This window comes from Podarcis muralis, chromosome 3, assembly GCF_964188315.1.
Source record: "Podarcis muralis chromosome 3, rPodMur119.hap1.1, whole genome shotgun sequence".
In the NCBI taxonomy this organism is placed as follows: Eukaryota; Metazoa; Chordata; class Lepidosauria; order Squamata; family Lacertidae; genus Podarcis; species Podarcis muralis.
Window position 1 is genome coordinate 3,101,063 of NC_135657.1, and position 13,715 is coordinate 3,114,777.

The window sequence follows — 13,715 nt, forward strand, 5'->3', positions numbered from 1 at the left end:
GGAAATACCCTCACTTCTCTCTCATAGGCCAAATTCCTTTGAATTTGGGGTGGAGTTTGAACACGTCTCCCTCTGAACGATGGAGATCCAAAAGGGGCGCTTTTTTTAAAAAAATGATTTGTCACGAAGGTATGTACAACCAACACATAACTGTGTAAACCACAACAGAACCGCATATGGCGTGATTGCTATGAAAAGCAAATTGCAGAAAAGCAGTCCCATCTCGTAAAGTTTTAAAGACGGTTCTGTGTAACCCAGCCTTGTCCTCCCTATTTATATAATCCAGAAATGAAGAGCGATCCTCATAAAAACTATTTGATTTAGCTTTGCTCCAGGCTACACTTCTAAGTCTGACCAGACGTTCAGATAAAGCCATATTCCATGCATTAGTCAACCATGCCTCCGGATAAGGAACTTTTAATGACTTCTATTACAAATCTGGCTGCTGGTCGTAACATAAGCGCTAGATTTTTATAAGTGATCGGTGTTGAATTTGGGATGGAGCTTCAATGTCTCTCCAAATGGAAGAGGCTTTAAAAGTTTCCTGTTCCAGCAAAACAAAACAAAAAAAACCAGGGAACTTTGAGGGATCTCAAGTACTCTGGCCCCAATCCTCTGTGCGCTTACCTGGGAGTAAGTGCCATTGAAGTCACTGGGGCTTCTTAGTAGATTGCACTGTAACAGGCTGATACGGACACCAGCTTTCATGTCTGGAAGTCGCCTATGCCATAATAAATCTCTTAGTCTTAAAACAAAAAAAATTCCTTCCAGTAGCACCTTAAAGACCAACTAAGTTAGTTCTTGGTATGAGCTTTCGTGTGCATGCACACTTCTTCAAGTGTGCATGCACACGAAAGCTCATACCAAGAACTAACTTAGTTGGTCTTTAAGGTGCTACTGGAAGGAATTTTTTTTGTTTTGACTATGGCAGACCAACACGGCTACCCATCTGTAACTTAGTCTTAAAAGTTCAGCAAAACTCTCTTGGGGGCGTTTTATATTGAAAGCTCAAATTCCAATTCCAAGCAACAATGCAGATTATTGACAGGGGAGACAGGTGCAGACTCAACGCCACCTACAAACACAGATTACGGATTTGATGCTGTGAAGACTGAACCTTTGCCACTGAGTCAGAGCTTAAATGGGAGGTTTTGGTCCTTCTGTGGCAGGGTTTGAAATTAAACACACCCTGACAATGCTGGGGCTCATGTTTTGCTTCAGGGATGGAAGTTTTGCTGGAAACACGCAGGTCTGGGAGGACGAAAAGCCATTAATGTATTTTTTGAAACTCCCATAATATTGAATCCCTTCCTGGAATTTCGATTCTTGTTTTACTTTTGTACCTAAGAAAAAGGCCAGGCCAGCCCGGCCAGCCTCAGCTTCTTTGTAATATTATATTTGTGTGTTAAAATGGCAACAGCAGCAGGAATCTCTCTGTTTGATATGTGGTTTTTTTCGACCTGAAAATTGTACCGTTTTATGGCTTTTGTCATTCATCATAACAAAGCCATTGTTTTGCCTGAGATAAATGAGGTACAACATACTCTTGTTGATCTGTTTCTTCATCAGAGCTTTCTACTCTTGAGGAGCTTGGCAAGGTAATGATCCGATGATCCGGGTCCACAGTTCAGAAACAGAAGAGAGTTTGTTATGTCCTGGAGTCTCCAAATTCAATTCCTGACGTTCCCAGCTTGTTTGCTTGATTTTATTGCATTCTTACCCGTGAAGGTGTAAGGGACACAGGTGGTGCTGTGGCTTAAACCACAGAGCCTAGGACTTGCCGATCAGAAGGTCGGCGCTTCGAATCCCCGCAACGGGGTGAGCTCCCATTGCTCGGTCCTTGCTCCTGCCAACCTAGCAGTTCGAAATCACGTCAAAGTACAAGTAGATAAATAGGTACCACTCTAGCGGGAAGGTAAACGGCATTTCCGTGCGCTGCTCTGGTTTGCCAGAAGCGGCTTAGTCATGCTGGACACATGACCCGGAAGCTGTCTGCAGACAAATGCCGGCTCCCTCGGCCTATAGAGCGAGATGAGCGCGCAACCCCAGAGTCGGCCACGACTGGACCTAATGCTCAGGGGTCCCTTTACCTACCCGTGAAGGCACACTCTTCCATTGTCTCCCGAGACAGACAGATGCCAGCTAACCAAATTTCCCACCTTTCGTCCAAGGAGTTCAAAGCTCTCCTCCTCCCCATGTTATGCTCACAAGAGCCCTATGGGGTACGTTAGGCTGACAGCGAGTGACTGGCCCAAGGTCACTCCAGGGAGTGGGGATTTGAACCCGTGTCTCACAGGTCCTCGCCTGACATAATAATAATAATAATAATAATAATAATAATAATAATAATAATAATAATTTTATTTATACCCCACCCTCTCCAGTCAAGACCAGGCTCAGGGCGGCTAACACCAGGTATAAAAACAATTGATTAAAGTACAACATTAAAATGCAGCCTCGTTTCAGTAGAAACTCAAATCAAAAACTTTCTGTGGATGAAAACATCAAGTCTTCACCAAGGCCAACTATCCAGACTGGTCCTACGTGGGCCAGAAAAAAGCCAGGGAAGTCCCCAAATAGGAGTTCCATCACAGAAGAAAAGAGGGGAAGGGGATCAAGTTGATTCCAAGCCAAAGACCAGGCGGAACAACTCTGTCTTACAGGCCCTGCGGAAAGAAATCAGATCTAACCACTACACCACCCTGCATCTAAGCAGAGGCATACCTAGGCTCCTTTGCACCTTTGACAAGGAGGTATATGTGCTCCTCCAAAGACCGTGGACCAGAAACTCATAAAGTTTGCTTTCTATCACTCTGCCAGTGTCTTCATTGCCATCATGGCTGGGGCTCCTCCATCAATCTGTCTGCCTGGCTTCCTACCTTCCTCCGTCCACTCACAGCTTTCCCCTTTGCCTCCTCTCTCCCTCCCTTTTTCCTCCTCTTGTAGCTCTTCCCCACTCCCTCCATCTTCTTTCCCTCCAAGCCTCGCTGGGCACTCCACTCACACTCCTAATAGTACCACCCACTGATTGGGGAGGGGACCCTACAGGGCATCTAATAATAATAATAAATTTTATTTATACCCCGCCCTCCCTGGCCAGAGCCGGGCTAAGGGCGGCTAACGCCAGTAAATTACAGTAAAAACATAATAGGGGGGAAAAACCACCAGTTTAAAATACAAGTTAAAATGCAATTTAAAATGCAGCCTCATTTTAATAGTAGCCCATAGATCAAAACCGTAAGGGGAGGGAAACAGAAGGGTCAGACTGAGTCCAAACCAAAGGCCAGGCGGAACAGCTCTGTCTTGCAGGCCCTGCGGAAAGATGTCAAGTCCCGCAGGGCCCTAGTCTCTTGTGACAGAGCGTTCCACCAAGTCGGGGCCAGTACTGAAAAGGCCCCGGCCCTAGTTGAGACCAATCTAACCACCTTGCGACTTGGGACCTCCAAAATGTTGTTACAGTGGTACCTCTGGTTACGTACTTAATTTGTTCTGGAGGTCCGTTCTTAACCTGAAGCACCACTTTAGTGAATGGGGCCTCCCGCTGCCGCCGCGCCCCAAAGCACGATTTCTGTTCTCATCCTGAAGCAAAGTTCTTAACCCGAGGTACTATTTCTGGGTTAGCGGAGTCTGTAACCTGAAGCACATGTAACCTGAAGCGTATGTAACCCGAGGTACCACTGTATTTGTGGACCTTAAGGTCCTCCGTGGGGCATACCAGGAGAGGCGGTCCCGTAGGTATGTGGGTCCTAGGCTGCATAGGGCTTTGAAGGTCAAAACCAGCACCTGAGGTTCTTGGCGTCCACCGAGGCACCCTGACGAACCTGTGCTCCTCACCTGACCACAAAGGGTATCCCAGGGAACTCATGGAGGGACAGGTAGATGATTCCTAGCCACTCTGCACCAGGGTTGAAGAGGTGTGATTTTCAAAGATGCCTGGGCCCTTGGTGGAGGCCTAACCAACCCCTAGGTACTTTAGTCTTTAGAAGATGTCTGGAGCAGCTGGTGGTTGCTACTTCATGTGCCATGGATTGGTTGGACGCAGAAGAATGGTGGGAGGATCCAGCTGGTGAACCCCACCAGGGAAGGAGGCTTAGAGCCTTAGGGATTCGTGGTGGGTCAACAATGAGCAGCCAGAGGGAGAAGACTGGAAGAGGAGGTGTTGGAAGCTGAAGAGCTAACAGGGCTTAGTGAGCTGGGAGAGTCTGTGGCAGAGAGAAGTCCGGAATCAGAGGCAGAAGATGAAGCAGGGGAGGAGGGAGGCCGAGAAGCAGAGATGAGTCAGGCTGGTGACATAGCTGTCAACTGTCCCTTATTTGGCGGGGAACTCCCTTATCCCAGTGCCGTGTCCCGCTGCTGTCCCTTATTGATGATGTCCTTTAAATTTCCCGGGTTTCAAAGGAAGCAGCTCCTCTCCCTCCCTCCCTGCCGGCCAGGGAGGAGGGAGGCTCCAACTGTGTTGCTTGGCTGCGTTGCTCACCCAATAAGGAGTCTAAGAACGACTGGGGGGTGGAGCTTGTATGCCTTGTGCCGATCAAATCGGATGCCTTGCCTGGGGACTCGCCTTTGCTCAGCGCTTCCCAGCAGAGAGGTGACTGTGGTTTTCCTTGCTGCATCCCCTTTGCCGGGTTGCTGCGCTGTGGGAACCACCGCTTGAGGCTTCGTTTGGCTGCTGGCTGGGCTTCCTGCCTTTGGCTCAGAGGGGCTCAGAAGTTGAACATACCTGTGCTCTGAAACTCCCTTATATTGGCTGCTAATCCCTTATTTTCGAGGCTGCTGGTCCCTTATTTTCAAATCTGTAAGCTGACAACTATGGCTGGTGAGGAGTCACAGGGTTCTCCCTCCTGCTGCTGCGACAAGCTCCCCTTCCTGCTTGTCACCCAGAACCAGAAGAGGTATGAAGAGGGTGGAGGAAAGGTTGGCTACACACAGGAATAGTCTCCGATTGCTTGGGGAAGCCCCAGGGGACTTAGATGGCTGTGCGGTGGTGAAAAGTAAAAAGTAAAAAGTTACTTCTAACTTGCACGGTGTGATTTACTGCCAGCTCACACCTAACAGCATCTATGTTGAGGGGCTGGTGAGAGTCGTCACCCAATGGGTCTGGAGGGCACCAGGTTGGGGAAGCATCCTTTGGAAACGACTACAGATGGGAGGTAATGTGCTGTGTAGAAGGAATGGAAACCTAGCCCCTATGATTTTACACACACACACACCCAAGAAAACTCCAAAAGTCAGTTTTAAAAAATTTATTCTATCTCCAGACCATGCTGCGGTGAACAGGTCCGCGGTTTGCAAGTTGATTCTGCAGTCAGCAACCTGGCTCACACTCATCTCGACAGGAGCAAGCTCAGCTGTGGACTCTCCCCACCACACGTCACCCCAAAGTCCACATTCCTTAGACAAGGGGACTGTCCTGGCAAGCTGTCAAGGCCTGGGGCAGAATGGAGCCTGCCTGCAAGGACGTAGGGGGCAGGGGGCAAAGTCAAAAAGGATTATTCACTTCCCAGAAAGTGTGGTTTCCCTCCCCCTTTGCACCCTGAGATAGAACCATAGAATTGCAGAGTTTGAAGGGGTTCCAGGGGTCATCTAGTCTGACCCCCTTCAATGCAGGAATTCGGCAAGTAGCTAAATCGCAAAAGGCAAGGGGAGGCTTTTAGCTCTTCAGTCAAATGGGGCGTTTGAGCTTTATCCTTCCTTGCAAAACTGACAGGGGGAGTTCCCGCTAGGACTTTTCCTGTCCTGCCCCTCTGAGCTTCAGCTATCGGCCGAGTGCTTTGTTGCAAACTGTGACATGTGAGCTGCACGTCGGACATCGCCCAATGTGGCTCCAGTCCAAAAACTGGCACCAAGGTAGGCATAACCGAATTGTCTGGGACTTTTCACAGCACCAGTAGTCAATACGAAAGGGGCCCTCAGGCTGCCACTAGTTTGCAGGTGGGAGTCATTTGCAAGCCAGCAAATTCAGGGAGGGCACAATTAAAGGGGATTTGGGACTCCTGTGCTGCAAACCTGCTTCGAAAAAGGAAAAGACTATTTGCAGTAAGGAAAGTGGCGTGAAAATGCATCGGACTAGGTGAGATGGCCATTGCTTGATGCAAAGTTGTATCCACTTCCTGCAAACTCTGTGTAAACAAATCAGTCAGAATGCTCAATAAATAGGTCATCTGGAAGCGACCCACATTTACAATGGACCGATGCCATTAATTTCTATATAAATGCCGTTTCTGAATGTTCCGTCACACTCTAGTGTGACCAAGGAACAGAACCCAGAGCAGTTCTATGCAAATGAAGGGGGTGGGGCTAAGCTGACAGAAACAAGGTCGATTATTATTGGTTGCAGCCGCCAGGCGGTGGGGAGAGGGTTTTCGCCACTATCCTAACAGCACCCCTGATTTCACGCCTTTGCTATCTTCCCATGCAAAACTCTGCGGTTCTCGCCATTTGCAAAGCCTCGTTTCACACACAGCCTGTCATAACAGCAGGCATTTTGCTAAATTGGGCTAACTAAACGCAGCCGTCAGCCCCAAGGATGCTCTCAGCAAAGCCAAAGACAATCTGCACATTGTTCCCACCACAGGAAGTTTTTCGGGGTTACCTCTGGCCTCGCTGAATAATAATGGCAGACGAGGTCAGTCTGGAAGAAAGTTCAAGTCCCCAGTCGCTACTGATTTGTAAAAACTGCTTCAGCTAAGAAAGAATGCAATGCTAAGTAAGATTCCCAGGTAGGCAGTTGCTTCTGAGTTGAATTTGTCCTTAATCTGGATGACGACGCTTTTCCTGGAGCCGCACGGCAGGCGGGTGAGAGTTTGTGGGGGGATTTTGGGCACACCAACCCTCCTAGATCATCCCCGCCAAAAAAGGTGGGAGGAAGAGGCCAATCGTCCCCAACAAGCAGACAATGACAAACAACCAGAGGAACATGCGGTCAATCACCATGGCAACGTACTTCCAGTCTTCCTTCACCTGCAAGCAGAAGAGAAACCATGAAGTCACACCTCCTTGACCAGCAGGTCTCTACAATGCCTGGACATCCCTTTGGGACCTGAAACAGCACATCTGGCAGATTGTTCAAGAGTTTTCCTACAGGGGTCTCTTTACCTGTATACCTGAAGGAGCGTCTCCACACCCATTGTCCAGCCCGGACACTGAGGTCCAGCACCGAGGGCCTTCTGGCTGTTCCCTCATTGTGAGAAGCAAAGCTAGAGGGAACCAGACAGAGGGCCTTTTCGGTGGTGGCACCCTCCCTGGGCCAGGCATCCTGGGCCATAAAAGATAGTGGGCAAGTTTCTTTGATGTAGGCTTTCTGATATGTTAATCTTAGGGCCAGGAAACAGACTTTCACATGAAGGTGATAAAGATCCCTATCCTCCTTGCCATACATTGCTTGTTTATGACCTCCGGGGTTGCTGGATGCACTCCTTTGTAGTTCTGCTTTATTTACCCCAGAAGTATGCATACATGCTTAATTGGGACGCGGGTGGCGCTGTGGGTTAAACCACAGAGCCTAGGACTTGCCGATCAGAAGGTCAGCGGTTCGAATCCCCGTGAAGGGGTGAGCTCCCGTTGCTCGGTCCCAGCTCCTGCCAACCTAAGCAGTTTGAAACCACAAAGCGCAAGTAGATAAATAGGTACCACTCCGGCGGGAAGGTAAACGGCGTTTCTGTGCGCTGCTCTGGTTCGCCAGAAGCGGCTTAGTCATGCTGGCCACATGACCCGGAAGCTGTACGCCGGCTCCCTCGGCCAATAAAGCGAGATGAGCGCCGCAACCCCAGAGTCGCCTGCGACTGGACTTAACAGTCGGGGTCCCTTTACCTTTTACGCTTGCTTAATTAGTTTTTGTACTGTAACTTTCTCCCCACGTGGGGTTTGTTGAAATGCTCAGAGGAAATCTGATTGGTTCTTACAAACACAGTGTAAAAAGGTCTTTTGTGAATAAAACGACCTGGGCCGGAGGGTGGACAGGAATTCTTATTATACGCACCCTTCCCAGAGTCTTGCTGGTTCAAGCCTCTGTGTGTATTCTTATTAATCAGAGTTCAATCCTTCCTTTACTTTGGGAACGCCTCGGGGTGGACGCTGCTGCCGCAACACCCTGTTTCTGACGTCTAGAGGGAACTGTTTGCTTGCGTTATGAACCCAATAGTGGGCCTGGGGTGGGAGGATCCTGGGTACTAACCCCACAAGGTAGCTTTTCGGTTCTCAGAGTCAACAACTCACCGAGAAATCAGCGTCCTCTGCCCGCAAGTGATTGGCGATGTAGTGCACCCCTTCCAGGGCTTTCAAGATGCTTGGAGACAGCTGCAGCCCCTGCTCGGAGGATGTTGGGTTCTCCATTTTGGTGGCCGGGTGCCGGACCAGTTCCACGAAGCCCCTCCCCAGGTGCCGGGCGCAGGTGTACCGGTACTGGAGGCAGTGGTGGGGGCAGGTGCCTTGGAGGGGCAGGCGACCAGCCCTCCGCCTCTCCTCACTGGCACCACTGCCGTCGTCGTCTTCGTTCCACTTCTCGTCCACGTCCGTCTCCAGCCAGCACCGGGAGGTGCTCAGATTTGCCGGAGGCGCGTCGTACTGCCCGATCACCTCTTCGCTGGCCACCCTGAGCCCTGCTGTCAGCACCGGGGGCCTCTTCATGAAGAGCCACCTGGGGATGAAGTCTAAGAAGACGGTGCGGACCCATTGGGGCATCTTGTGGGTGCTGGGTGAGCGGTGGTGGACATTGAGGACGAAGACCGTGATGACGATGGAGAGCGTCACAAAGATCATGGTGAAGAGGAGGTACTCTCCGATCAGAGGGATGACCAGGGAGGTGGACGGGATGATCTCGGTGATCAAGAGGAGGAAGACTGTGAGGGACAGGAGGACGGAGATGCAGAGGGTGATCTTCTCCCCGCAGTCGGAGGGCAGGTAGAAGACCAGGACGGTCAAGCAAGAGATGAGGAGGCAGGGGATGATGAGGTTGATGGTGTAGAAGAGGGGCAGGCGCCGGATGACGAAGCTGTATGTGATGTCGGGGTAGATCTCCGTGCAGCAGTCGTACTTCTTGGTGTTGTAGGTGCCCACGGCATGGATGATGGCCCACTCCCCGCTCTCCCAATAGTCCTTGAGGTCCACCTGCCGCTCCATGCTCTCCAGGTCAATCTTGGCTTTGTCGTACGTCCACGAGCCGAACTTCATCTTGCAGTTCTGCTGGTCAAAGGGGAAGAAGGTGACGTCGATGCTGCAGGAGCTCTTGTAGATGGCCGGAGGCGTCCACTTCACGCTGCCGTTGGAGAAGAGGTGCGCCTTCGTCATGTGCGTCACAGCAAACTCCCCGTCGGCACTGAAGGAGCAATGGAGAGGAGAGTGCGGGGATGTTGTGGATAGTAGGAGAAACATGTATTTATAAATTTTTATTGGAAATTTTATTTACAACATAACATAACCCCCCCACCCCCCACTCATTAAACGTGAACATAACATATAATAAGCATAACATACAACAATACAAACAACCAAATAAAAGACTTCCTTTATCCTGTATCTGGCCTCCTTATGTACTTCTTATAAACTGTTTCCTTTATGAGTAATTATTAAGATTTTTATAATTATAACTTAAATATCCACAAAGTCTCCTGCAGACATTAATCGAATCAAGTCCAGGTATGTATTTTAGGGGGCTGTTTTGTGAAGTATTCTCTGCATTTTCCCCATGCTTTTAAAAACTCTTGTCTAGTGTGATCTCTAATTGCCTCTGTTAATCTAGCCAATTCAATATACTCTAACAGTTTGTCTTGCCATTTCTTTTTCGTTGGCACAATTTCTTTTTTCCAGTTTTTAGCAATTAGGATCCTTGCCGCTCAATAGTAGGAGAAATATATTGATTAAATATTATCCTTCCTCACTCACGCTAGTGACTCAGTAGCATAGTACAGTGGTACCTCGGGTTAAGTACTTAATTCGTTCTGGAGGTCCGTTCTTAACCCGAAACTGTTCTTAACCTGAAGCACCACTTTAGCTAATGGGGCCTCCCGCTGCTGCCGCGCCGCTGGAGCACGATTTCTGTTCTTATCCTGAAGCAAAGTTCTTAACCTGAAGCACTATTTCTGGGTTAGTGGAGTGTGTAACCTGAAGCGTCTGTAACCTGAAGCGTCTGTAACCCGAGGTACCACTGTACATTCTCCAGTATATTGCAGGAAGCTAGCTGGTAGATTCGTTTGAATCTCTTCACTTAAGCAATCCAGTCTGGCTTGTCTGGATTAGGTTTGATCCTGGTAAGTTCCCCTTTAATCCCTCTTAAAAAGAATAAAGACACAACAGTCTTCTTTTAAAAGTAATAATAAGTTTACTCACATTCAGTTCACAGTAGGTTCCCTGAAGGCAGGCTTTAGCTTGTAGTTACAGAAGAGAGTGTGAGTTTATCCCATGTAGGAAAATGAGCCCATGTGTTGCTGGCTGAGGGCCAGCCGACATCAAAATACATCAAGATGGAATAAATCGGGGGGGGGGTAGATGGCTGCGTAACCAGCCCTTTTATAGTGTCTCCCAGGGTCACACCCATCTACCTGGTCAAAATTCTGTTTTATAGCAACGAGGAGAAGACAGGCTGTGGTGACAGTGAGGGCCAGATGAATGAGAACTGATTTAAATCTCTGGAATACAGATTTTAGCTGAAGAAGTGCTATTTTTAATGTAAATAAGTTTATAGGGAATTTTTAATTACATCCGCTTCCAGCACATCTGCTTCTTTATGCAGATGTGGGATATGTTGTTGTTGTTGTTAATTTTGCTGTCTGGTCTTTGGCTGCAATAAAGATTGATTGATTGATTGATTGATTGATTGATTGATTGATTGATTGATTCCACCCCCATCGTTCAGCCCAGACAGTGAGGTCCAGCTCCAAGGGCCTTCTGGCGGTTCCCTCCCTGCGAGAAGTGAGGTTACAGGGAACCAGGCAGAGGGTCTTCTCGGTGGATGTCAAAGAGATAAACAACTACCTGACTTTTAGAAGACACCTGAAGGCAGACCTGTTTAGGGAAGTTTTTAATGTTTGACATTTTATTATGTTTTTATATGTGCTGGAAGCTGCCCAGAGTGGCTGGGAAAACCCAGCCAGATGGGCGAGGTATAAATAATAAAATGTTGCTATTGTTATTATTGGCAACCAGACACCCAGCGATTAACCTCACTTGTTTCTTTGCTAAAGTCTTTGACTGCAATAAAGATTGACTAGCCTAGTAGATACGGAGGATGCTGTTTATTTAGCTGAGCTTCACTGGGACTTTTGACATGGTTTTCCTTTGGGTCTTCCGCTGCGGCGGATAGAAGACAGATTGAGAAGTCCCCTTTGGCCTGAAATATTTTCCTAAGTACCACTGGATGGCAGCAGAACAGCAGCCAATGGAACGAAGCCATTATTGGGACACTGTTTGCACAAGATGTCATAATAGCGGGTACTTCTTCCATGTGCACAAACTGAGCATCTCCCCACAAGGCTGCCCATCGACAGAGCATACTGCATTTCTCGCACATTTTTAAAAAGTGGAGTTGCCACACACACACACCCCCCAAAAGCCACACCCTCCACTGCTCTCGGAATTGAGGTGGTATGTGCCATTTTCAACCCAAGCAAAATGAAAAATTGCAGAGTGAGGCATCTGGCGACCAGTTCTTGGTGTGTGTGTGTGTGTGTGTGTGTGCGTTTGTAAGTAATTGAAGAGGCAGATTTAGGGCAAAATGAGTTGTGGGTTGCACTGGGCGCAGAGCTGAGGAGTGCGCCTTCTCAGAGCCTAGCATGCACTTAAGGTAAAAGGTAAAGGACCCCTGGACAGTTAAGTCCCGTCAAAGGCGACTATGGGGTTGCAGCGCTCATCTTGCTTTAGGCTGAGGGAGCCGGCGTTTGTCCACAGACAGCTTTCTGGGTCATGTGGCCAGCAGGACTAAACCGCTTCTGGCGCAATGGAACACCGTGACAGAAACCAGAGCGCACAGAAATGCCGTTAACCTTCCCGCCGCAGCGGTACCTATATATCTACTTGCATTGGCATGCTTTTGAACTGCTAGGACACGGGTGTCAAACACAAGGCCCGCGGGCCGAATCCAGCCGCCCAGACCTCGTCATGTGGCCCGTGTAGCCGCCGCCAGCCTTCACCTTTATTCTCGCTTTTTTTTTTTTTTTGACACAAGAAAGCCGCTTCTTTAGCGCATGCGCGGCAGCCTACAAGCCAGAGAACGTCTGCCCTCTAGCGGCGCTGGCCGTTCTACACAGGAAACCTCCACAATAATTTATGATAATAAAGAGTGGACACATAGTCCTTCAGATACAACTGGCCCTTTGAGGGTGACCAAACTGCTGATGCAGCCCCCAATGAATTTGAGTTTGACACCCCTGTGCTAGGATTTCGGGTTTTTTAATATTTTATTTTATTTATTTATTTTTTACACATATTTTCCAGCATATCATCCTTTTAAACATCATTTCAAAATCTTTGGGTATCAGAGCATAAGACTTCCTTCAGCCTCAACTGATGGTTTTCTAAAATCCTTCTAATTATGCATTTTGTTACTACAGCTATTGCTATAAATTCACATCTTAATACCTATTCTTCATTCTTTTCACAATAATTTATATATTACTCCTTACAAAACTTCTTTTTAACCCTACAAGTGATGTCAATTGGTTACAGTTGCTTTCCAAATATGCTGAAAGCTTCTTCCACTTCTTTAGGAAAGTCTGGTCCTGCTGGTTCCGAATTTTCCCGGTTAATCTCGCCATCTCATCTTTTGAACTGCTAGGTTGGCAGGAGCAGGGACCAAGCAACGGGAGCTCACCCCATTGTGGGGATTTGAACCGCCAACCTTCCAATCAGCAAGCCCAAGAGACTCAGTGGTTTTAGACCACAGCGCTTGCCTAGCTTTTGGAAGGAGGTTGGAGGGCTCTAGTGCACTGCCAGAGCCTTGCGCCTCCTTTCCGAAGCCTGGCTTAAGCCAGCAGTGCGAGGGTTGGTGGGAAGGGCATGAAACGACCTCACACAGGATGGCATATGACCAAGGTCCACTGCTGTCAGAGCTGTGTGTGCCACATGTCCTACAAACTCCACTAAGGCCAATGCTGAAGTGTGTACAATGCTCTTGTGTTTGTGGGATGTGAAACACAAGAGCAGTCAAGTACAACATTCCTAGAGTGAACAGGTTTACACATGGGGAGGAATGTTTGTCCAGCCAGCAGGTAAACTTCCTGTTTCCTTCTGGGCTGGGACAGACTTCCTCTGCATGGGACTAAAGGTGGGCATGGCCTCACCTGTGCAGGTAACAACAAAAGCACAGGGCAGGGCAGGGCAACATCTGCTTAGCCAAAGATGCTCTCTTGGCCTCCAGCCAAGAGAGGACAAAGGGACTGTCTCCTTATGGGATAGATTCCAGATATATTACTTTTGTAACTTAAGTCTGCCTTCTGGGATCCATCTGTAAACAGAATGTGAGTGAGTAAACTCTTTTTATACTTTTATAGAAGACTATGTTGTGTCTATTTCTTTTAAGGAGGAACTAATAATAATAAGAAGAAGAATAAGAAGAATAAGAAGAATAATTTTTTATTTATACCCCACCCTTCCCGGTTCAAAAACCGGACGGCTAACAACTAATTTAAAACACTTAATTGTAAAAGCAGCATAAAATACAGTATAAAAACATGAATAACAATAAAATTCAAAGTTCAGAAATCAATTTGGGGAAATCCATCTAA

General features: G+C 48.1%; 1 protein-coding gene across 1 annotated transcript in view; it reads right to left on the minus strand.

The window, feature by feature from the left end:
- Positions 1–5,228: 5,228 nt before the first annotated feature.
- CHRNA2 (cholinergic receptor nicotinic alpha 2 subunit) overlaps positions 5,229–13,715 on the minus strand; it is a 32,211-nt gene continuing 23,724 nt past the window's right edge. The window contains exons 6-7 of the mRNA XM_028725253.2: positions 8,215–9,313; positions 5,229–6,960 (exon numbers count right to left, since the gene is read on the minus strand). Of these exons, the coding sequence (XP_028581086.2) occupies positions 6,835–6,960; positions 8,215–9,313 (1,225 nt within the window). The 3' untranslated portion in view covers positions 5,229–6,834. The remainder of the gene's footprint in view (positions 6,961–8,214; positions 9,314–13,715) is intronic.